This window comes from Pundamilia nyererei, unplaced genomic scaffold (assembly GCF_000239375.1).
Source record: "Pundamilia nyererei isolate P.nyererei 1_Seehausen unplaced genomic scaffold, PunNye1.0 scaffold00129, whole genome shotgun sequence".
Lineage (NCBI taxonomy): Eukaryota > Metazoa > Chordata > Actinopteri > Cichliformes > Cichlidae > Pundamilia > Pundamilia nyererei.
This window is the reverse complement of record NW_005187530.1, coordinates 169,067-194,278: the sequence shown is the minus strand read 5'-3', so window position 1 is coordinate 194,278 and position 25,212 is coordinate 169,067. Positions and strand designations below refer to the sequence as shown.

At 42.0% G+C, this 25,212-nt stretch overlaps 1 protein-coding gene across 1 annotated transcript in view; it reads right to left on the bottom strand.

Moving 5' to 3' along the window:
* Positions 1–1,128: 1,128 nt before the first annotated feature.
* The window catches only part of macf1b (microtubule actin crosslinking factor 1b), a 30,583-nt gene continuing 6,499 nt past the window's right edge, over positions 1,129–25,212 (bottom strand). The window contains exons 4-41 of the mRNA XM_005743211.1: positions 16,568–16,615; positions 16,262–16,432; positions 15,560–15,726; positions 15,315–15,474; positions 15,119–15,203; positions 14,596–14,840; positions 13,891–14,010; positions 13,655–13,762; positions 13,343–13,561; positions 12,827–13,030; positions 12,518–12,749; positions 12,175–12,401; positions 11,960–12,082; positions 11,774–11,875; positions 11,558–11,659; positions 11,271–11,435; positions 10,932–11,087; positions 10,461–10,658; positions 10,216–10,344; positions 9,938–10,108; positions 9,649–9,804; positions 9,316–9,522; positions 9,078–9,197; positions 8,815–8,984; positions 8,528–8,687; positions 8,030–8,224; positions 7,631–7,756; positions 7,259–7,402; positions 6,876–7,064; positions 6,643–6,757; positions 6,343–6,509; positions 6,020–6,182; positions 5,727–5,881; positions 5,550–5,624; positions 5,274–5,391; positions 3,358–3,503; positions 3,045–3,165; positions 1,129–2,901 (exon numbers count right to left, since the gene is read on the bottom strand). Of these exons, the coding sequence (XP_005743268.1) occupies positions 2,876–2,901; positions 3,045–3,165; positions 3,358–3,503; positions 5,274–5,391; positions 5,550–5,624; positions 5,727–5,881; positions 6,020–6,182; positions 6,343–6,509; positions 6,643–6,757; positions 6,876–7,064; positions 7,259–7,402; positions 7,631–7,756; positions 8,030–8,224; positions 8,528–8,687; positions 8,815–8,984; positions 9,078–9,197; positions 9,316–9,522; positions 9,649–9,804; positions 9,938–10,108; positions 10,216–10,344; positions 10,461–10,658; positions 10,932–11,087; positions 11,271–11,435; positions 11,558–11,659; positions 11,774–11,875; positions 11,960–12,082; positions 12,175–12,401; positions 12,518–12,749; positions 12,827–13,030; positions 13,343–13,561; positions 13,655–13,762; positions 13,891–14,010; positions 14,596–14,840; positions 15,119–15,203; positions 15,315–15,474; positions 15,560–15,726; positions 16,262–16,432; positions 16,568–16,615 (5,685 nt within the window). The 3' untranslated portion in view covers positions 1,129–2,875. The remainder of the gene's footprint in view (positions 2,902–3,044; positions 3,166–3,357; positions 3,504–5,273; positions 5,392–5,549; positions 5,625–5,726; positions 5,882–6,019; positions 6,183–6,342; positions 6,510–6,642; positions 6,758–6,875; positions 7,065–7,258; positions 7,403–7,630; positions 7,757–8,029; positions 8,225–8,527; positions 8,688–8,814; positions 8,985–9,077; positions 9,198–9,315; positions 9,523–9,648; positions 9,805–9,937; positions 10,109–10,215; positions 10,345–10,460; positions 10,659–10,931; positions 11,088–11,270; positions 11,436–11,557; positions 11,660–11,773; positions 11,876–11,959; positions 12,083–12,174; positions 12,402–12,517; positions 12,750–12,826; positions 13,031–13,342; positions 13,562–13,654; positions 13,763–13,890; positions 14,011–14,595; positions 14,841–15,118; positions 15,204–15,314; positions 15,475–15,559; positions 15,727–16,261; positions 16,433–16,567; positions 16,616–25,212) is intronic.

Genomic DNA, 25,212 nt, shown 5'->3' with positions numbered 1-25,212 from the left:
AAAAAGAAAAAAAAACAACCAAAACAAAAAGCCACTCAGGACTGGAAGTAGGCTAAAGGGCACTCCTGTGACCTGGATTCATAATGAATATTTGTGTAGAAGTACAATACCCTGCTTTCTTTTTCAAAACAGCTGGGCCCCATGTTTAAATAAATATGTCTGTGTTTTTGGTACTGCATGTACTCTGCAACGGAGTCTGAAAGAGTCACCAACAGGAGGGCAATGTTCCTGAGAATCAACAGATTACATTTCTTTGAGAATCTATCATAAACACTTGACCTTCAGACACATTCTGTAGTTAAAGTGACTGACATATTCTTTTAGCCTAATATTTAGATGTTTCTTTGTCATACCATGTCAGGTAATATGGCAGATTCAGTTTAATGTTATCAAACAAAATGTTTTTTGGAATTTAAAAGGAAATAATTAGCCAATCAGCTTATACTGCTATTGAATCTTGTTTTGAGCATCTGGTGCCCACCTGTAAGCATTGACCCAGCTATAGCGGTCAGTTGTCCAAGCATGCCTTGACAGAGAGGATTTGTCTTTCATTGATGCAACCCACATCCTCAACTCTGAACTGACAAATGCATCAAATTTGGCACCATTTGAGAAAAGCAACGAGGCTTTCCAACAGTGTAAGATGTTCTGGGCCTACCCTGAGATCTCTTCCCAGTCTGGCATGGTTGGAAAACCTTCATAGGGAGCAGCCCATAAAACATCTTAACTTAATACCTGAACCACCTCAACTGTCAATGAATATGACAAATAGGATTAGAGATAAAGTTCAACCCTGGTGGAGCCCAACATCCACTGAAAACATGCCTGATTTTGTGCCAGAAATGTGGACAGCTCTGACTTTGATTATACATAGACTCCGTGGCCTGTAACAACAGACACACTCCATACTCCCACAGTTCACCCCAGTAAACTAGCCTGGCAACTTGGCACCACGGAGCTTCTTAACTACCCCAGTAACCTCTGCCATTGTAGTTGGTCTTCTGCCTCCTCCACAGAGGGCATTTTGGTAGGTACCAACCCTAGAACTATATATTAGCAAATGTAATAATATTAATAGCAAACTATTTCATATTTTTATACAAAAGTTTTATTTTTTATACAAGTGGATGTAAAATTATTAGTGACATTCATCTAAAGTTAGACATCAGAATGAGTGCTGGGTATAGAAACATTTACAGTACAGAAAGATCAGGGTGCATAGCAATCGAAGTGAAATCTGGCTGTTTTAATTTTTTACAGTACAGTAAATTATCAACTGTCTCCAAACACGAGGCAAAGAGAAAATGTATTCCATCACGTAAAACATTTTTGACTTTAAAAAATTTAGTTGACAACTGCATAGACCAAATGCCATGACATAAGCTACTGAAGCTACTCAACCTCAGGTGGATCTAGTACAAAGGGACACTTACAAACATAGTGGTTACACATATTGTAAAGTATTAACTGGTCTATGATTAACCCGCAGAATAAAAGCTTTGCAACACTACCAGTGGATGATGATGATGATGATGATGGACTTGTAGTTGATTATTTCTCAAGATAAATGTGGTTTGTTGTTTATTGCTGAAACAATACATACTGTTATGTCCAGGCTCATGTGTTGTTATTAAGGAAACTAGTGTTGACTGTTCTTTTTAACATCTTTGGAAGGCAAATAATGAATTAACAAATGTGAGAGTTTCTGAACTGATTGAATGGCAGAAAACAAAACAAAAAAACGATACTGTGTTGCTTAAAATGCCAGAAAAGCATAGAAACTAATAGAAATATTAAATATACAACCACTGCATTCTCATGACATAAAATTGTCAACATTATTTTTTTATGAACCCCAAACTAAAATTATAGTTTGTATAAATCATATGTAAGACATCCTCTTACTTAGCACGACATATCTACAGTAGTTGGACACAGAAAAGTGCATATTTATAAAGACAAATGCGCTAAAGAAAATTTTCTAAGTACAGTGTTATGAAGAAAAAAAACACATCTACATGTTCACAGTAATGTTCCATAGAAACATACATCGAAAGACACAACCAGTCCTGAGAAAAAGAATCTCTACAAATCAACAATGGCCCGTCGTACTTCAGTGCATTGTTCGTTAAACAATCTCCAGTGTTTAGAGCATCCTTACAATAAAGAATAAAAATACATTTATATGAAAACATGCTGTCCAAAAAAATTAAAAGACAAAAGAAAGTGTGGCCCTGCCAACAATATCCTCATCATGGTATGACATAAAAACAAAAAAAAATATTACAAAGCTGACGGACGGCATACTGTACCCTTTATATAGTTATGATTTTGGTATATGAGTATTTTTTTTGGATGTGGATAGCAGAGTCAGATAACACAACACCTTTCAGTGCCATCATATGTGAGTCTTAGCACTATGTCACCTTGAATCAGTAACAGAGCGTTACTGACATCTCCCGACACCGTCCGACTTTAGCTCATCTTTAGCAGGCTTGGAAAATAAAAGCAGTTCTGATTAAAGCAATGCTCTGGCTATCATGCAGCAAGTATCCATGCAGAAATTCTTACCCTCTACGCAATCAGATACAAATATATGAAATGAGAAAAAAGGGACAAAAAAAATCTCTGCCTTGCATCTGGACCGACCCCTCATTGTCCACACTGAGACATTCTTCTCACCCAGATTACCCAAAGCTGCACGCCTGTTAGCAGCACTTTCGGTCAAATGCGGTCACCTGGTCAAATGTGAATGATTCCATTATTTTCAGGCCCCTTCTAGCACCTAACTTTTGCTTGTCATTCTTTTGGGGCTTCAAGGCTGTGTTTGGGTTGAGCGCTGCAGCATACTCAGGGTGCTCAGAAGGAGAGATAATCATGTGGGCAACCTCTCAGTTTCGTCTAGAAGGTGCAAAAGAATGAAAACAGACAGAATCGGGTTAACACAACAAGTTTCTCAAGTTCTAAAAGTGAATGTTGCAACTTTACTGGATGCACGAGAAAGCAGTTTGCCTAAAAAAATCAAGCAAAAAATAAAAAATAACCTGGTGGTGATGGAGAGTTATCCTCCCCTGTTGTGGCAAACTGTAGGTCAGACCCCAAAGCAGCTATGGAGCTCCTGGGGCGAATGCAGCGGTCACCTGAGAAACTCCTACGAAGTAATGCCTAAAGCCAGATATGTTACACCAATTACTGATAAATGTCTCCATAATAAAATACATTTACATTTTTTCTGGTTGCTACTGTTCTTCATTTGAGAGGTAGAAAGGTGCAACTTGATCCTACATTGTTATGGAAATTCTCTCATTTCAATATTAGAAAGATAGGAAGTTGCTTTACCCGCAGCTTAAAGCTTACCTTGCGTGTCATGGGGCTGGTGGGGGCAGAGGCACTGCTGTACAGGCTGAGGCTTGAGTTGGACCTGCTGACAGTCAAACCTTTAGAGGTGCTCCCAGCTGGGGACAAGTACTTCTCTTTTATCTTCAGGTTGGTCCGACCTTTTACTGTTGGAGACACAACAGAGGGATTTTACAGAAAATGGCAAAACTTCTCATTATTTATAGATACACCTATTATTATAGTCAGCCAACATGTAGATATTAATAAGACTAAAGTTATTTCACATACGCTGTGTTAACAACCCCTCCAACCCAACAAAAACTCAGTGAAAAGATGGCTAAAATATGTTGAAGACAACTTTGCAAGATGTCTAAAGAATGTTGAGATTTGGTTGAAGGGTGAAAAGAAAAAAAATGTGTATAATTATAGTCTAAGGAGCTTGGAAAGAAAAGCGTCAAATGGTGGAGAGTCCCAGATTTAAACCCAGTGGGAGTTTCCCCCCACAGAAGGACAAAAGGACCCCCTGATGATCCTCTAATCACATGAGCCAAGGTGTGAAAATGGGTGTGGGTCACAATCAGCCAGGGTTTCAGGTGAGCTCATTATGAAACCTGGCCCCACCCTAGCATGTGATTTCCTGAGGTCAGATGGCCCAGGGTGTGAGTGGGCGTTTAGGCGTCTGGGGAGGGATCTCAAAACTGGATTATAGATGGCAGAGAGTTGGTGTCGTAAACCATCGCCTCTGTTCAAAGATGGTCGCTCACAGTGGACATAAATGGCTTATTTCACTCCTCCTTCAAACCATCTATCCTCTCTGTCCAAAATGTGAACATTGGCATCCTTGAAAGAGTGACCTTTGACCTTTAGATGCAGATGGACTGCTGAGTCTTGTCCTGTGGAGGTGGCTCTTCTATGTTGTGCCATGCGCTTGTGAAGTGGATGTTTGGTCTCTCCAATGTAGAGGTCTGGGCATTCCTCGCTGCACTGTACAGCTTACACCACATTGTTAAGTTTGTGTTTTGGAGTTTTGTCTTTTGGGTGAACCCACTCACACCCTGGGCCATCTGACCTCAAGAAATCACATGATAGGGTGGATCCAGGTTTCACAATGAGCTCACCCGAAACCCTGGCTGATTGTGACCCACACCCGTTTTCACACCTTGGCTCATGTGATTAGAGGATCATCAGGGGGTCCTTTGTCCCTCTTTGGGGGGATACTCCCACTGGGTTTAAATCTGGGACTCTCCACCATTTGACCTTAGAACTGAAGAAGCTTCTCGGATGAGAGGTGAAACGTCTTCAAGCAACTTAAAGAAGTCCAGATGCTTTTCTTTCCAAGCTCCTTAGACTACGCTGACCTGGATGACTGAGAACCTTCACAGACATGTATAATTATACACTCTTCCTCATAAAGACCTTTACAAAGTCTTTCCACAACCAACAGATTCAAACCTGGAATCTGCCGTTCTGTCTTTCCACATGGGAAAAATAATGTTTTAATGTCCACAGGCTTGTCCTAATCAGCTTACCATGTGACAAATAACAACAGGAGCCCATCAGAAACAGAAAGTTTGCATTTTTTTCTTTAAATATAAGAGGTCAACATGCCAGCTGTGATCTAGTCATCTATTTGACCTTTACTTTTGACCAGATTTAACCCGATTTTAGCCTTGATGGCTCTACATGTAGATCTTTTTGATTGCAAAAGGATTTTTTTAGTGCTAAACATGAATTGGTCAGTTGTTGATATTAGTTTGTTTCACCTTTCACTTTTTAATCTAATTCACCTGAATGTCAAATGAAAAGGCCATTATTGGCCAACTAGATATAGCTGAAAAAGCAATGTTAGGAGATGTTTTATCCTTTATGGTTTGTAACAGCTTGTCTTTGAAAGAAAGGCATTTAGTTATGCAGGAAATAATGACTATTACAACCTCTGCAGGGATCATTTTTAACCAGGAATTCATCCAGAGCAGTCCAGCCTCCTCCGACTCTGACCATCAATGTGCTACGCAGGATTCGAACCATCCTCAGTTGTTGGGAATCTCCAAACTGGAGCAAACATTAAATAATATAATATTACAGTGTTACAAGTACTGATGGACAGAGGAAATCCATGTAAGACATAAATTTCCTCTGTGGTCGAGGATTTTAGCATTTTAAATATGAAGTTGCATATCTTTTGAATCAGTGACTAACAGTTGACTCACCCTGTATCTGTTGGCACTTATTTGCTCCACTTGAAACCTCTTGGGACAGTTACACTGTGCTACCTGTCGGCTCACCTAATAAAGGCAGGATAATGACAGCATGAGTTGAAAAACCTCATAAGGAGTACATTAGTTTAACTTTTTCTTAATTATTCCTTTTGAACACGCTCTTCTTACCTCTTCATTGATCTGATCGGCATCCAGTGTTTTTCTGTAGGGATCTCTGCTGGGATGGAGCGCGCTCACAAACTCATAGTAGTCGATGAAACCGTCGTTGTTCATGTCAAAGATGTTGGCGACAGCGTTCATCTCTAGAGAGCTTGTGGGGAATTCTACAGAAGGAGTACAAAGCCTTATCTTGAACACCAGCCATGCAGATCTTAACGTAAAGAGTTAAAGCACTATAATCCAGAATGAGAGCTACATTAGTATCAGCAATGAACTGATTATTATAGGTAAGAAAGTCTCACTAGAGGCAAGAACATAATCGATGAACTCCTTCTGGCTAATCCGTCCATCCTGGTCCCGGTCGATGCTGCGAAACACGTCCAAGATCCGAGACTTCAAATGACTAATCCACTGTATGTAACGCTTTCGCCAAATGTTAAAGTCAAAGTTTGCAAATTCTTCCATCTGTGGGAAACAGCAAAATATCACAACCTTTTTAAATCTTTGAATGTCAAAATGTCTCTCCTAATAATAATTTCAAAAACATTTTTATTGTCTTGGCCACCTACAATGGTACCAGAGTCTCTCAACGTTATTACAGTTATGTTGCAAAAAGCACAATGACCTCTTTGAGCATTTGCTGGTGTTGTTCCAAGCGGTTTTGTCTCGCCACAGCCAGGAGCCAAAGTTTCTGCCACTCACTGACCAGCTGACTGAGCTGTGGGGTCTGAGGGTCAAGGTGCTCCAGGGGGACTGGTATAGCAGGCTGCAACTTCATAGCGCTCCTTCTCTCTGGACAAAGAAAGTCATCATTCATCTCAGTCAAATGATACTGTATGTGCTTGACAGGTCATTAGCAGTGAGCTACTCAACCTTTAACCCTTTACGAATGCATGCACAGAATGCTGTTTTCACAGTGGCTTACTGGTGAGGGGCCGTTTGCTTGGGGAAACTTGCTGCTTCGAAATGCTCTTGTGTTTGCAGGATTTTGTGGCATGTTCTACCTCTGGGAACTTTTTATTTAACTCCTCCATGAATACCTGCGGAGAGGAGTCCATAACTGAGACTACAAAGTACAGTAAGCATGTTGTAAAACTGGGGGTTTTGCAGTGCAAACATGGTAAATAACTCGTGCTCTCAAAGAAAAAGAACTCATACTGTGTGTTGCTCAATGAGTTTTTGGTTATGCTCTGTGGCCTCAGGCAGAGGCTCTTGATCTCTGAGGCTGAGGGCTTCCTCTGCTGATGAGATCCAGTCCAGCAGTCTTTGGACTTCCTCTCTCTCTGTCTCCAGTGCTGTCAAACTGGCTTGGATCTTCTGGCCCTGCTGCTGGGCCCAGGTCTGAACCTGACTCGGAAAACAAAAGAGGGGGAGAAAATTACACAGCTCGCTGTTTATACATTGATAAAATGTCTTCCAGCATTCAAGCCATTTTGGTGACTGATAGCAACAGTTACCTAAACAATCAAATGATTTGTTTTTTAATATAATTAAAGGAAAATAGAACCTTGTGTGTATTACTTTGGCACAAAGGCACTCACTTCCTCGTAGCGTGTCTTAGTGACACTGATCCACGATTTTAGGGTGATTATGGAGTCTGGATGGCAGGAGGCAAGAATCTCCTCACCCAAACACTGGATGTTCTCAAGCTCCACTGCCTGAGCCTGCAAGGCAGACAGCGACTCCTGTGGCGGAGCAATAAAAAGACTTGGATGAGTTTTTTGATGCTCGAGGTAGCCGTCCTTACAGCTACGCTCAAGCACAGCTTTGTTTAACTGACCTTCAGCCAAACACTAAACTCTTATCAGCACCAGCTTCTTCTGTAGCAGAGTCTGTCCTCTGCACTCACTGGAAGCTGATAAGCTGGAAAAAAAATAATTTCTCTACAGGGAGTGACAAAATTTTATACTGACCTCGTGCTGTTTGCGGAAGGAAAGCAGACCTTCCTCCTCCTCTGGTATGACCCCGTATTTTAGGATCCTCTCGGCCTCAGTGAGCCGCTCCATGAAACAATGAACGAGCCCGTCGAACTTTTCAGCCTAACAAGAACGAGGAGGGGAGTTTAGCTCCTTATTAGTGCTTCACATCATGTGTTTTTTCATGACTTTTGACAAAACTTAAAGAAACACGACTACCTGTCAGTTTTTGTGCAGAAGCTATCAGTATCAGTGCAAAAGGTTATGTCTTGACAGATTAAGTGACACAGTCGGATCAGTATTTAATACCGAATGTCAAAATTCCAGCTTCTACTTTTAAAACAGCTGTTGCACACACAGGACAGCCTCACAGCCTTTACTATTCGTGTACAACACCTGCTGAAGCGCAGCCTCCAGCCTGTCCTGCTTGCTGACTGACAGTTTGCACACAGCTTCCCAGCGGCCCTCCAGTTCATCCATCTGCTCCTGCAGCCAGTGAGCGTCGGCCGTGCTGCTCCTGGTCAGATCTCTCACAGAGCGCTTCAGGGTCCTAATGCATCCGGCTCGCTTTCCCAACTCCTTCTGGAAGGCCTGAGAGAAAGAGAATAAAAGGCTAAAACCAACTATTTTATTTTACTCATGAGGAAGGACTGTGAAGAATGAGCTGCAAATTCAGAGTACAACAAGTAGCACTTAACATTAATTGTACGTATATACATTAATAATACATGTGATATACAACTGTTAGTAAACACTTCATGTACAAGACTGCATTACACCCTCTAATATGAAAATGAGGAAATGAATAACACTGCATTTAGAATGAAAACATTAGAATAAGTCCTGTGGGTTGGTTGCAAAGGCTGATTTTTTCCAAACTGTATTTGTGGGTACCTTGTGTTTGTCTATGAGATTGTTGACCATGTCTTTGTCTCCACCAACAGGTACGTCTTCAGCCAGTTGGGGTTCTGCTCTATACAGCCAGTCGTTCAGTGCCTGCAGAGCATCAGTGAATCTTCCTGAGAACAGCAGTGCTTCCTCTAGCTTGTGTTGCCTAAAAGAAAACAGAAAACACAAACACTTTGAGTACGCTTTTTTTTTGGTTATTTATCTGTATTAATGTGAATGTTTGGCTCATTTATTGGTAGAAATTCAGTTGTATACGGTATACAGTTCTGTACCTCTCCATGGACTTGCCACTGATGGTGTCCCATGTGTCTTTGAGTTCAGCCATTAAGTTCTCCAGATGCTGCCTATCGTGGGAGGTTTGAGCTCTTTCATGCAGACTGCGACCGCTCTTCAGTGTTGCCTCGTACATGGGCCTCTTTGATCTCAGTAGTTTCTGGAACTCCTAATTACAAGAGCGATCGGCAAATGAGTGACACATAAGTGAACAGCAAAGGTGCTTACACACATACAGCATATCACCATGTTTATAATGTACCTTTTGCTCTATCAATTGTTGCTTAATCTCTTCGTGGGACACCGCAATCTCCTTATGTGTGTCTAATGTCTGTTCGACTTCTGTCATCCAGTCCACCAGGAGGCGCCAAGATTCATTAAACTGAATGAGATAGAAACATTTTATACAAAGCTCTCCGTGGGTGTGGCACATTATATTCATATACATGCGTGAGAAAGATCAAGGTTACATATCTCTGTATATTAGAGATGACATATACCTGCTTGGCATTCTTTTTAACATCCTCCAGCATCCTTCCTCTTTCTGAAGTCCGCTGCTGTAACTTTTTGTATCGATCCTGGACGGTCATGATTAGGTTATGAATAACATCACAGTCGTCCTTTCTGCTGAGCTCAGTTAGTCTGAGGCCTGCGTTCTCCACTGTGGTCTTCTTCTCTCCATAATTGTTTACCTCATTCACCAGTGTCTGTATAGATAAAAGCATTTCATAAATGAAAAGCCAATACATATTACAGGGTTTAGATCTCTGGATTGGAAGCAATAAAAACAAAAATACAACAGGTATTTAAAAAAATAAATAAATAAAACCTACTCTGTGACTGTGCAGCTGTGCACAAACTGTGTCCAGAACAAAGCTAGGAGCTGGCAGGTTCCCCATAGACTCTTCACACTTGCTCATCTTAGTGAGTAGCTCCTGGACACTGCTGTGAAACTCCTTGGCCAAATTGAGTCCCTCTGTGAGCTGTGCCTGTAGAAAAAAGTCCTACACTCTGATTTACTGTAATAACATGTATTTGCAATAAAACACACTAAATAAAACACACTGGAACTGAAAACAAATCTCAAAGAGGCAGCGTGTTGACTGTGCTACATTAAAGGACCTTTCGCTCCTGGACTTTGCTGTAAACAGACGCCCATTTCTGTTCAAGAATCGACAAGTTGTGTTCGGTGCTCGATCCCCGCACAACACCGCTGCTCTCCAGCATCCTGTGAATGGCATTCTTCACATCTGTATAGGTGTGGAGCTTTGACTCCATCTCATTACACAACTCCTGTCACATCAAGTCAGGAGAGCCAAAGAATTAGAACCAATATCTTCACATGTATGTTTCCAGGATTATAGTTGACATTTTTAATTTTAAACTCTAATCAGCCTCACCAAGTGGGCATTGAGCCTTTCACTTGCAGAGTCCGGCATGCCCCACATGGTTTTAGAAGAGGACAGTCTCAGTTCTGTATTCTCCAACCACTGTAAAAGGTCCTGAATCTCCATTGTAACATCTTGCACCTGTGCCAACACAATATACATATATCGTGCATCAACATTTGTTATAAATAAACTGAATCGTGTTTTACAATCAAAAAGACTTCTGATCCAGTGTAACAATATAATTCTGTCTTCACCTGACTCAGTCTGTTCTCTAATTCCAGCTGCCTTCGTTCAGTCTCACAGCGGACAAACTCCCAGCTTTCATTGAGATGCTCCAATCGAGATTGCAGACCATGTGGACCTTCTGCGGACCCAACCTCCAGCAGCCCCCTGCCTGCCTTGTTGAGGGACTCCATTGTGCGAACATGAGACATAACATCATTCCGCAACACCTTTGAGAAGGAAAAAGGAGGAGGGAAGAGATTTAATGCATATGTATAGTATTTCCGCAATGTATTGCTTGGATTGTTTTGGGCTAAGTGTTTTCTGGTGTTAGTTATTTCTGACTCTTATAAGATGACTCAGATAGGTGGTGTGTAAGCATACAATAAACAAGACACACACATACACACACAAAGTTTCCAGCGTTGACAAAGTAGCCTACTGAAAGGCTGGATTGAAATGTTAGTCACAGTATATCTGTATTTATTAAGGCCACCACCAACCTTGTGTTTAGCCAGCTCTATTTCACATGCCTGCAGGTCAATGCTGATTGGCTGGCTGCCCTGCAGTTGTTCAGTGGTCCTGGAAAGCCAAGTGTGCAGCTCATCCAGTGTGTTTTGGAACTGACCAAGACCCAGCAGAGCACACTCTAACTGATGCTGTAAACATAATGAGTGGATAGTATATATCATTAGAAACAGATCATTTTTACACATTTATTACAGGCTAGCTCACCTTTGTTTCAGTAAAATGTCTTTTGAAGTTGTGGCACAGCAGATATAGCAGCTAATAGCCACATTAGCATTAGCATTGCATCACTCTACCTGCTGTCATCTTCTTACCTGTCTGTTGACAGTCTCTGACTCCAGACTGTCCCAGCGCTGTCTGAAGTCACACAGTGGCGAGATTGAGCCTGGACGCTCTGAGCCTGGAGACAGCCGACACACAAACCGATGGTTCAGACTTTCTATCTCAATCTTCTTTTGGTAAAGTTCCCGCTTCAATTCCTAAAACAAGGGATACCGTACGCAAACATATACCAAGAGAACACATTACTTTTAATAGGCAAAGGTGCCGTTATGAATGAATGTAATTGCAGGTTCTAGGGCAGTATGGAGAATGAACACACCTTGAGGTCACATAGCTGTTCTTTGACTGACTCCAAGTCAGTTCCTACCACGAACTCCTCTGCAGAACTCAGCTCAGCTGATTTCAACCACTCAAACAGTCCCTGATAGTAAAAAGATGTGGTGTGTTATTTAATATAGCTGTGATAATGACATGTATGTTATTATAAATTTATGCATACCATATAAATGGTTTTGTATTGCACTTGGACACATACCTGCATGGTATCTTGATAATGCAGTGCCATCTGCAAGGAGTCCTCCAGCTTTTTGTGACATTCATTCCATAGTTTGCTTAAGTTGTTCCACGTGCAATAGAGCTTTAAGCCAGCAAAAATATATGGTTTTATGTCAGTGCACAGTTTAATCAGCTGAAAAAAATTACTTTCAGATATGTTTCATACTTCATCTAGGCTCTTTGTGACATCTGGTTTGTCAGTATCCCCGCATGCTGACATCAGCTCCATTCCCAGAACGCCAAGACTGTCCAGATCTCCCTGCAAACTGTCTATATCCTCCCTGAGAGTCTATATTTTGAAAAGATGGAAAAAGTTACAACATGTCTTTCTAACAATATGGGTTCTTCACGCACGCTTCCTTTTAAAGTCTCCAGACCAACCTGCATGGTTTCAAGGCTCTGACGTATTGTTTCAGAGTCTGTTTGACTAGCATTGAGATCCAAAACCGCCTGCTGAGCATCATTAAGAGCAGCTGTGACATCGCCGACATCGCTCCAGTATTTAACGGCAAGGTCCAAGAGTTTGAGCAGCCAGGTTTCCCTCTCTTTAGCTTGATTATATGTCTCATCCCAAAGCAGGGACAAGCTGGACACTCGCTCTTGAATTGCTGGGATCACAAGGATATGGCAAGCAAACTGCTTAGAATTTAAACTTTTCCACATAATTAAAAACATTGCAGCTTGTGGTTTTGTGTGTTTTCAGGAGATCTGAGAATATGGTCACCTGTGCTGATTGATCCATCCCCGGCAGCCCGAGTGTTAGCCAGTAGTTCATCTGCCTGTGTTTTGACGCTGCTGAGGCCTAACTCAAGTTTGGACAACTCAGCCAAGGTTTGCTTGTTGTCCTGCAGCTGCTCTTGGATTCTTGGCGTGAGACCTTGAAGTAAGGTGGGTGTCTGTATGCGACTGAGCAGGCGGTGTAGACTCTCTTTGATAAGAGTCATCCTCTCGTTCAGCTAGAGGAATAAGAAAACATTAAGCTGTGAACCAGTATAGGACAAACTGGTGAACATTTCCAAACAAGGATTCTTACCTGAGTGAATCGAGGCAAGGACTCCTCCAGTAGATTGGCAGTCTCTCTCACGCGGTCTCTAATAGCTCTATGCTGCTCCTCAGCCTCTGTGGCCTTGCGGCAGAACTGATCCCCCTGAATGGAGTTTAGTTCTGACAGGCGTTTTGCCAGAGAGCATAAACGTGCAATCAAAGGTCTATGTTCAGCTATAGATTCCCGAAGACCCTAAGCACAAGAGAGAAAAAAAAAGTTTAACAATGCAGAGAGCACTTTATTTACCAGAAAGCATTTGAAATGAACAGGGAAAGGACAAAAAATCCCTTTGTGTCACTTGCAGTGACAGGCCTGACACAACAGACCTGTCATGAAGTAAATTACATTAATGAACTATGGTTTAACAGATTAGCACATTTACCCAGAGAAAAATAGTGGCAGTGGCTATAAAGTCTGAAAGGACTTCATTGTTCACCAGCACAAAAAGGGTGATGAAAGAAGAGAAAAGCTGGCACTCTGATATGGGAAAGCAGGTTTCTTTACCTGTAAAAGGTCCTGTTGTTCCCGAAATGCCTCATAGCTAATTGTGGTGAGGGACAGCTGGCCAATCAGGGTCTGAGTTTCTTCAAGCCACGGTGAAACCTCAGCAAAGCCCTCAGAGAATTGATGGAGGAGTGACTGAGCATGCTCAAGCTGCAGGACCACGTGGGAATTGGTAGCTGAGGTGGTGTTGCATTGTTCTTGTAAAGCCTCAATTGGGGTCTGCAGGAGATGTAACAGTGGAAAAAATACATTCAAACCTCCCGAGACATGTATGTGTTTGCTTCATTGATGAAATTTTAGTTGAGAGTGTACCCGAAGATCGCCAGTTTCCCCTTCATCGCTGTATGTCATCAAGATTTCAGTGATTTTTACCATCTTCTCAATATTGAACCGATGTTGTAGAATCTCAACTGCTAAAATCTGTACAGGTAACATTATATCAAGTTAAAATCAAGTTAAAATCAGTTACCAAACATTCCTATTGATGGACTTATAAAACTGTAGCATGTACTGTAAAATATATCGTGTCTGTGTGTGTGTGTCCTGACCTTTTGCTCATAGACCTGTTCTGCGATGAGCTCTGGATCAAGATCAATAGTTTTCAGCTTCTCAAGTTTGGCTGCTGTATCTTTGAACCAAGCTATCTCCTTTACCACTGCCTTTTCCAACTGTTAAAAATACACAGTATTGTCACATAAACAAAACAATTATCATTCAAATACAAATAGATATGTTCTGAAGGCTTCCAACATCTTAAGTAAAAAACACCATGTGACAATAAAGAAATTACACAAAACCTAATGGCTTTCTCTCAGAGTCTTCAGGTCTCGGTTAAATCTTAAAGTTCATGAAAGTGCAATTAGAGCAAGACTGTCCTACAACAACACTGACTTGACGGCAGCTAATGCTTGGTCAAAATTAGATCAGGTGACAAGACAACAATCCCTAGAACGTCAAGAAACCTACAACAGACAGTCCCAGTTTCTTCTTGGGAAAATGAAATGCCAACCCCAGCTCCACAATAATATGACAGATTGATGAAGTCATATAGAAGCAATTACTTTATTGCTGCTTAGATGGCTCTTTTGAATTTGGTGGTGTACTTAGTTCTTCACATTACTTTTACAGAGTCCTGTGAAAATGTTTTTTTTTTCCACATATTACATTAGCTTTGCACTTCCACTTTTTAATGGCGATCAAGTGGTATTTCCTTGTATAAACCCTAAAAACCTTTAATTATGTGTAAACATTACCCTTTGTCTCTCAGCTGCACATAGTACTGCATCTCCAGCATGAGTCTGTGCCCCTGCTGCCCCCAAGAGCTCCCGCTCAATGCGACCCAGCCACAGGTGGAGGTCCTCTTGGCTGGAGGTACAACGACTGGAGGCCTCAAGCGCTTGTTCCAGTCTCTGCAGCACGTCCAGACTGCTCAGACTCAGCACAGAGCAACGAATACGCAAAGCATCCATCTTCTCCTGTACTTGCTGGGCTTCCTCCTCTGAAAGAAAAGGTAAATCCAGATTTACACAGTAGCCATTCATCAAAATAACCACCAGCATCACACTTGGCAGGTGTACTGCTGAGGATACAAGGAAGTGCAGTGTTTGGTTTGAAGTTGTTTGAACGAGTGGTAGATCACATCTCAGTCTTCTCATATAATAGTGTTGATTAATCAAGGAGTTATCAAACAAGCGACAAGGGACAGACATGGGCAGAACTTCTATTATTAATACATCCATCTACAATAACTAATTTAAAGATGTATGTAAACATTACCTGATAATGCTTCCATTAGCTCATGACCTGACTTCTGTATTTTCCCTAGTTCAGCAGTTTTAACTTGAATTTCTTCAACAACAGCCTGAAGGAAGAAAAAAAGTGTTTAAAATGTATTGGAAAATCTATTCTTCTATTTAAACAATACAATCCACCTTTACTTTGCATGGCAGTCCATTCGCTTTAGATTTCTAACCTTGGCCCGGTCGGAGGCCTCTGTGAGATGCAGCATTACTCTTTCTGCATTTCGAAGTTCAGCTAGAGTCTGTTCCATAGATATGAGCCATTGCTGCAAGCTGTCCACTCCTTCCTGGAACAGCTGGGCCCTGGGAAGGATGAGCTCCAGGCTTGCCCTCCTACGAAAGTCCCCGTAATCAGTGAGTGATGTTTGTCTCGTGATGCAGTCTTGTCAAATCAATATTGATAGTAAAAGTGGTTCACCTTTGTTCTGCTTCCTGTTGTAAGGCCTCCCACTTCTGATTAAGAGTGGATAGTTTGACCTTTACTTGCTCCCCTTCTTCTCCCACATGGGCCTCCACCAGCTGAGTGCCTTCTGACATCATGGAGGTCATACTACGCCTCCGGTCTGTTAGGAGACGCTGCAAGAGCTGTGAAACAGCTGAATATCTCAGGTGAAGTGATATTATGTGGAATTACAAACACTATTGATACTGCTATACAGAAAACCTATTCTTAACATTTTATGTACGATTTCTGAGACGCGACATTGCTTGCACCTGTTAATATTTCTCAAAGCCGCCTCCCCTTTTATTTTTGCTTTTTTTGTTTTTCTTCCTGTTTTTGTGCCAGTCAGTGAGGGGGGAGTCCTGTTTCACAAGTTTATCAAGAACCAGACAGGTTTCACCTCCTCCAAAGAGCGCACAATGGGTGTGACTGCCGCTGAAAGGTGAGAGACTTCCCTGCTTTTATATGCCCTCAGGACATGTAGACAAAGACTTACTGAAGCTCATTGTGGTGATAAACACCACCCATTCACTGCTGAATAGAGCAGATTTACCTTAAAATGGAAGCACTAGAGCATTTTCCATGGATTCAGGACATCTTCCTATAGGTAATTCTTTTTGCCCACTGCAGAACTCAGTGGAAACATGAAACTATGATGCGATGTTGAACGTAACAAACCTTTTGTTCTTGGAGCTGTGCTTTCACCACTTTCACCTCTGATGATGGGGGTTTCTGATTTGCTGTGAGCTCCTCTATTTCTTTGACCCATTTAAGCAAAGCTTCCAGGTTTTGGAGAAATGTTTCAGAATCTGTAGAAACATCCTTTAGTGCCAAGGCAGATCTTGTTCCCTTGACAAAAGACCACAACATATCAGTATCAATTTCTTAACTGTGAATAAAAAATGTTTTCTTTAAAACAAGGTTGTTTCACCTGAAATATAATCGGCTTAACTACAACAGAAATATGATATGGGTAAAACCTACCCTCCATTTATCCAGGGTGGGATCTTGATCTGAGCTTGAACTTTGGAGCTGCAAAGTAAAGACAATCCTAGTGTTTTGTCAATTCGTAAAAATTTTGATATAGAAATACCCAAAAAACATATTGCCTGTACAGACAGAGAGAGTTCTAGGATAGAAAGAATAATGGAAAGAGTGAAAAGAAAACCAGATACAACTTCTCATATTTGAGAGTCGTGTTGTTTTCAACCTCTGCAAGTTCCTCCGCGACACCATTCAAGACTCTCACGGTTCTGGTGACAATCGGGTTCCCTCCTTTATCTCCTGGTGGATACTCTGTCACTTCCACAATTTCTGTTACAGTTGTCTCTGTCACCTCTGTCACTTCTGTGACCTCACGTGATGCCACATTCTTCCAGGACCAGGGGCTTCCTTCTCTAGAGTCTCTCCTCTGGAAGCTGGCCCTCCTCTCTGCAGCAGTTTTCTCTGGGTGAGCCAGAGGTGATCTGGCGAACTCAGGAGGCACTGTCCTCCTTGTCAAGGTGCCATTTCGAGAAGTTTTTATGGGAGACGGGCTGCCTTGCCAAGCATTTTCTAGAGTACTGGTACTCCTGATTGTTGACGCAGGAGAGCTGTGAAGGGGTTTATCTGAAATGGGAGTTTCAGCTCCCTGCTCCCTTTTAAGATCAATTTCCTGGGGTTCCTTGTAACTCTCCACCTCTCTTTCCTTGCTCGCATCATCGTTGGTTTTGTCTTTGATAGTCTCTTCCTTTTTGGCCTCCCCATGTTGCTCTGCGGGCTGCCACTCTTTTCTTCGTTGGTAGCACTCCTTCAGAAAGTCCTCATCTGACCTGACATGCTTGGACTTCTGGCCCAGGCAGCTGGGCCGGCTGATGAGGTTGCCCATAATCCTTCAGCCCAGTGGCTAATGAGGTAATAGGTCAGGTAAGGGCCAGCGGCCATGCATGCGGGAGTTTCTTCAGCTACCTAAAATAAGACAAGGGGGTCATCATGCAATGAATAATTGCTCAGTTTGTGAATCTACAAAATAATACTTATTTTAAAAGCATAGCTTCCCAGTTTCAAAGGCACGAGTTACTCCTTGCATAGCTTACACGTCCAGAAAACTGCTAACAAATAAAGTAAATCAGTGTCTCACATTCTCCATTTGCTACATTTCTTTGCCAGTGTTGCCCTTTTCTTGGCACTGAAGGACCATAGGAAAATGCATCAGAGATACTTGGCCAGGATACTCCCCATCCCTTTGTCTAGATTTCACATAAACACCCGCAAACACACGCACTCCCCTCTATGTCACATCACCAACCGAAATATTCTGGGCTTAGAAATCAATGTGACAGGCTTGTCGAGGATCCCACTGTTGAGCCTGGCACAGAAAAAGCAGTGGCAATCAGCCAGCGCTTTCTGTAACTCAGCCTGGACCAGTCCTGGGAAAGCCGCTAAGGATCTGATCAAATATGACAGCCATTAACACGCAGACATCGCCTTTCTAGAGGGTGACAACAAGAGGAGGTGCAGGAAAACTAAGCGGCATGAGAGTAGTGGGGGAGTTGTTGGTGTAACAGACACCAATCAGTAGCATACCTTACAGTATACACTGTTATTACACAGACTGATAGCTGGTGACCTTTATGGAAAACTAAAGCCTGACTCTCTCCTATTACCACACTACTACTGCAGAATTCTGAATACAAAAATGATCTGATCACCATCTAACCTGATCAAAATTACTACATGAGTGACAGTTTACGGTGTTAGCCTGTCTGCCTGTCCCTCAGCTAAGAGCCTTCAGTTTTAACAGGAAGGTTAAAGGTGAGAGTAATTATCTCGGTCTAGTGGAGCTGAGGTGAGCCCATCAGGATAGCACAGGGAGGGGTGCTGTTGAAGTTAGGTCCTCCTCTGAGTCATGATTGGACTGGTCCATTCAGAATTATTACAGGTCATTTCAGGTCATGCTTGGTGACTAAAGATCTGTGGGGGGCCTCTATGGGTCATCAAAGAGGAAATTGGGATGTTGGCTCCTCAAACTACTGAGAATGCGGAGGATGTGGATGTACAGTGCTATAAATATAGACAGTTATTCTGTATATTACACCCATAATCGATTGCTAAAAAAATAGCCTGTAGATGCAGCTTCTTTATTTTTGCAGCTTCTTAGACAAAAAAGTCTACAGCCAAGGAGAACGTCTCTCTACTGTCAATATACAAAACAAATTTAAATCAGATCTGCCTTAGGTGGGCTTTTTAAAGTCCTTCATTTGGTTCTCCTTTTTTGTTTGACTCAATTCTTATTTATTATATATATATAGCTGTATGTGTGATGATGTTTGTGAAAAGTTTCATTCAAATTGGCACACCTATAAAGGAGCTAAGGTTACATATGCTTGATCACTGTAGTAAGATGAAATCTGACAGTGTTTAACTGGATGGGAATCTAAATATGACCTATGTTGGTATGATGCCTCCATGTGCATTAAGCTAGCAATTACCTACATCATGCATGTTTCTGCTGAGCAGATGATGCAGTTAAGAAACCACAGGGGAGTACACAGTCAGATCAGAGAGTAGTGCCCAGACAAAGCCCCAGCCTGAAGATCAATGATTACCCAGTTAGCCCAGATCACTGCCCAGCAGTCTCCCGAGGAAGCGAGAGAGTGTCTGTGGCTCTGTCCATATGGGTTAACAATTCAGCAGAGAGGGTGTGCCTTCTCTGGTTACCGCACCACATGTGTGGTCGTTTACTAAACTACACGGCTGCTCTTACAGTGATCTCACAGCACACTGTGTGAGGATATGCTGAGGACCACTTTCATCACATGCTACAGTAAAAAGGAGATTCTGTTTGAAATACACAGGCTTATGTACTCTTATTCTCATTATGTTGCCTTGACCCCTTAGACCTGATATAGAGTGAAAAAACCCCCAATAATCATTCAGTTTTTAAGGAGGACATGTACTAACACAGTGACCTACATTATTTCATGAAAGAATCCCTTCTCAGCATCCCTGGATCTGATATACACCTCTCACCTTTTTGCACAATGGTAGATGAAAGGGAGCCAGGCAACCAGAGAGCCACTCTACTATATAACTGATATTGACCTAACCATCCCATCACTTAACCACCTTTAAAATGGCCCTTAATTCAAATGGCCCTTTCTCTGCTCTCAGCTGTGATTTATGATACACGACCGCAGTCCATTTCCTGATGAATTGGATTATGACTATAGTATAGGGACTTGTATATAGTATAAAAGCACGAACATCAAAATTAGCAATATTCATTTATATGTGTGTATGCATTATGAGCATCTAAAATACCATATAGAGGATATTTGTATTGTGTGTTTTTCATCATATTTATACACTGATTTGGTGTAATAAGCTCGATACGAGTGGACTGGTAATTAGTGGCGAACAATAATCATCAATCAGAACAGTAGAGCCTTAATGTTGTGTCACTGTTGTGTGCTGGTTTCTGTTGAGGGAGGTCCTGAAGTAGTAATCATTGTAGTGGTCCCTAATCAGGGATGGCAGCTGTGCATTCACCCATGAGACTCATAACATTTTAGGGTGGATAATGTACAAGGTTGCACACTGTCCTCTAAATGTGCAATACAGCACTACTATATAAAATACAATGTGCTAGTTGTAGCTGTTGTAAAAGGGGCATGTCTCCATACAAGGAATTGAGAAAATGTTCACAAAGAATATATAGCTGAACTAAATAAAATACACTTATGTACTTACATTTGAATGATCCATTCATATTGATGCTTTGGAATATTTTATTGCCTCTTGAACTGAGTAAATGCAGAAAATCCTTCAGTTGGATCTCTCACTGCTACGACCTCTTAGTTTAATCCCTGACCGGCAAAGTGCAAAACCAAAGTCTCTCTAGGCCAGCCCTGACTTAGTGGCAGTTTTGGCGGTTAGAAGCTTACGTGAATTACACTTACCCCGAAGCACAGTCGAGCCCAACAGCATGAGTAAAGGAATCCAGCTACTCCTCAATCACCGTTCAAAAAGAAGACAAAGATAGAAAAAAAATCCAGCTTTGTTTGAGCATCCCTTGAATGGCCTCCCACCTCCAACATCCTGAACTGAAGGCTCCCCGAATGCATACACATGCATGCTCCCTCCAGCTCACACTCAATCAAGTGCACTCATTCACACATGCTTGCATACAAACACACTTTCTAAACACACTCACACATGTCCTGATAACTCATGCTTTTCCGTTGCCCACAGTCACAGGCAAACAATGCCCTCCTCTCCCTTCACAGTGCACCCTTCCCCTCCCCTCCCGTCACTTCACTTCTCCTCCCACCAGCTCTGCTCCTCTCCCTTTCTTCTTTGTTGTGGGAGCTGCGATGGAGGAATTCTTTCCTTGTTAACGCCACCGATGGGATAGTGCGCCCAGATGGAGACAATGTATTCCAACGGCTCAGTTGAACTCCCACAGTTCCCAGCCAAGAGCAGTTTTCACATTGAGGTCAAATTGTGCCAGTTCCATATAACGGCGTGGCAGCGCTATTCCCACCAGTGCTGCTGATGCTCAGGTTGCTCCTGTACCGGGCAGCCTGGCAGCAAAGTGCCCCCTTTACCTTCCCCAGGCTTATTTTTTCTCTCTCACTCTCCCCCTTCTCATCCAACAAAGCCCCTCCTCTGGGTCCGACTGTGGCTCAGAAACTCCATGCTGCTTCTTCATGAAAAATGGGGTGGGGGGCAAAAAAAAGGAGAGTTTTCTAAAGACCCCTGGGTCGCCCTTGAAACATTCACATGGTAAGTGACAGCTGCCTCGGCCCATTCCCTCTCGACGGCGAGGGAGAGTAGTGCAGGCTACAAAAGATGGGACCCACACCCACCCTGCCATCCACCCACTTACACATTCACCCCAACCCCCTTGCAGTCCCCGATTCCCCATTCTGAGGCAGTACAGCAGTCTCCACAGCAGCAACGAGGACAACTAATTACTGTAAAACATCTCAGATTACTTTTCAACTCACTTCCAGCCACTGCAACTCAACCCTGTAAACAAAGAGGCTGGAAGCAAACACAAAATAGAGAGCAACGGGAAGATAATGCAGAGTCTTTTCTATGCTTTTGGCATGGGAAAGCAAGGAAAGACCCCTATGGTGGAATTCTATCATGCCCCATTTAAGGAAGTCACAATATTTGCCTTAGAAATGCAATACACCAAGCATTATGTATGCCAACGCCATTACAAAAATACATCCTTATCATTTAAGGTGAATAATCTGGGCAACCATGTTTTAACACATTTCTGGTATTGCTTCAAACATGACCAATGCCATAAGTAACGCCAAAAAATGTCTGGAAATGATGTGAAAGCGGGATACATAAACACATGCATTTATGCGAGTACCTTAGTAACAAGACCAAGCTCTGCCCTCTTCATCATTTTTCCTTCTATCTTTCTCCAGCCAACCAAACAATCAAACAACTGACTAATTCTCCAAATGCACACATGCATGCACCTTGCACACACACTCTTTTTCACTCTGTCTCGCCTGTACACATCCACTCAGTCGTACATGTAGATACCTGCCACTCAGCCTGCTGCCTAAGCCACACTTCTCAGCCAGTGTTGCCATGAACTGCAATATCTTAACAGCAGCAGAAATGTTAATGTGCATTCACTGAACAGGTACTTATATCATAAAATCGATATCAATTGTTCTCGTGTGAAGTGCCTACTGCGTTACACGTGAGTAGAAATGTCTTGGAAGCTGTCACTGTAAACTTTGTTTGCATGAGATGTGCGCTGAGTCCTGGTTTATTCAGTTTGTGTCTCAGAGCGACAACGTAACTCCGTTAACAAAGAGTTACAATCGATTAAAATAAGCAATATACTTTTTTTTTATCCCTTTAAAATGAAACACATTGCCCGGCCCAAGATTACCATTTTTGATAATCTACTTTCACTTTAGACTAAACACCAGACAACATAAAACTGGTCTAGAGTCAAACCAGCGGTCTAAATAATGTTAATTTCTGCTAAATGTTATCATATGCTAACAGCTTCAGCATCTTAGCCTTTATTTAACATGCTAATAACCATGATAACTAACAATTATTGTAGCTGCTGGAAATATTTCTGACTTTGTCAATCAACCCAGGTGCAATCACTATTTTCTTTTTCCTAAATTAATTCAGTATTTATTAAATACCCCAACAAAACCAAAAACCAAAAAAAGGTCATCTGGACCCAACGCAAAAGTATGAAAATCACCATGAGGATTCATCCATATTAATGGAGGTAACGAATATCTTTAGAAATATCTTGTGAGATGTAGCATGGACTGACCAATAGTTGGTAGTATATAAGTTGTTTGATAGCATTACTACAACATATACAGTAATAATATGTTCCTGATTCAAGACCGGAAGGAGCCACATAGCCAGGATATGGGGAGTGTCACAAGCTAGTCTACTCGTAGTGCTGGTCCCAAAGCCCAGATAAATGGGAGGATTGCATCAGGAAGGGCATCCGGTGTAAAATCTGTGGTAAATGAAACAGGGAGAGCCATCCACTGTGGCGACCCCATGGGTAAATAACCTAAAACGTGCCATTAAAACATATAATGTGAAACTGCTCTGTTGGGTCTATTAAAAGTGGATGTGGTGAGGTTGAGCTAACAGTAGGATTCTGTCCCTGTCTTCTGACAGCTAACACGGCTATGTTCTGTTTCTAAAATCTTTCATAGTGAAATTTTGGTTAAACAGTCATTGTTCTATTGTGCTCAACAGCATTCAAGACCTTCCTGTGTTAATGACACATGAAGAGTCTTGTGATGGTAAAAATAGGCTGTTTAATCTGCTTTGAATGTGTTTCAGGTTTTCGGTGATCCTCAACTCCTACAACAGTGCCCCACTTCTGACCCCCAGCCCTCTACAACTTAAATTTATGCAACTGGTGTTTGGAAAAAAAGGAAAGAAGTAGACGATGTCATAGAGGGAAAAAACTGAAGAAAAAAAAAGCCTGTCACTGTGGCCAGTGAGAGAGTGGCTTAATTGAATAGAATGACCTCTGAAGGTCAAGTTATTTAACCTCTGAACACTCCAGTGCAGATTCAAAGCTTCGCTGTCTTGTCTTATAGGACAAAAGGCTTTCTGTATTACACACCCCTGGAAATGTACAGTAATACAGAAAGCAGTCACATACCATGAACACCTTTAGCTGACGGTTTAGCAGTAAAAGATCCACACATTCATTGATAGCTGTTTCCTTAGGTCACTTTGAGAGCTTTTGTCTTTAGCTGCTTAATGAGAAAGTAAGTCCCACATTCCCCGTCCCCCCTTTCTTCTTTTCTGAAAGGAGCTGGCAGTAAAGGGGCACTACTTTGCCAGGAAGACATTGTTGTAAATCCATGACACCTGATCCCTGCTTTCACCATCCTCCAGTCCCCTCAGTACTAATTAAATACTTTGCCAAAATCTCCCCTCTCCATTTCACAGTAGGTGCACATAGAGCTTCAAATAGTTCTTAAAAAGAAGGCTGGTGTGGTTAAAGAGCAGCTGGCACTTTGAGCTATGCAATGATGCAATAAGCTGGTGAAACTGTAGTGAAATCATCTCATTTTTCCTTCTGCAGAATCCAGATTCCCAAAATGCATGTGATAATGGAGTGGACGCAGGTTTGAAAATTGAGTAAAGCCCAAATTAATGTGATATCAAATTAGTGTCCAGTGGGAGCCTAAATTTGATCACAGATCCCGTGTGCCAAAGGACCTGAGAGAAAAGATTAATTTTACAGGCTTGTTTTCCCCCCTCCTCCCCTATCTCATCCTCTCTGCTGCCTTCAAATTAAATAAGACCTCAATAGCTCTTCTACAGAACATGGTAATTAGCCCTCTTCACAAGAAATGAAAAAAAGAGAAGGTCCCTTTTGAGGGTCAAACCAGAAGCACTATTTAGCACACACACACTGTCATTTATCACCAAAGAGGTCCTTTCCAAGAAAAGTGGATGAAAAGCTGATGGGTTTTCCTGCTGGGTTGCTTGGGCCCTACTGGGCTGCCTGGATACTGGAAATCACACCCGTGGGTGAGAGAAGGATTCAGCCACTCGAGGATAGAGGAGTTCAGCCACATCATCAAGTATGCATTTGATTCAATCGCTGCCAGGAGGAGAAAATTTAAAGCCATAAGTCTGCATTTTATACTGAGAACAGGAAAGCATGGGCAGTAAAAGAAGAGACCCCATACTGCTGTGGACAAAAAGTCTGTAATGGACGAGATTACCCAAAGTGCATTAAGATGAAAATGAATTAGATGCGCTACGAGAACAAAAAGAGCATCAAATTGTTTTCAAAATAAGATTCAAGTTAAAATAAACAAATTTACTTCACGGCCATCTGAGCCTAATGGATTATCCGTTTGCCTTTTCGGCAACAAGCCTCGTCTTTCCTAAAGGTTATGACAGCGTCAGAGGAGGGTTACTGTTTGCAAGCTGTCAGGGACAGAGAGGAGCGGATAATAGGTTCTGATCTTTCACTGCCTTTCCTGAGTTTGTTTTGAAGTCGTCCTCACGGGGTTTAGTTGGGATGCAGAATCTGCCAAAGTCTGAGCTAAACCAGAGACCTTTAAAACACAAAGTGTCTTTATCTCATCAGCATGGACTGG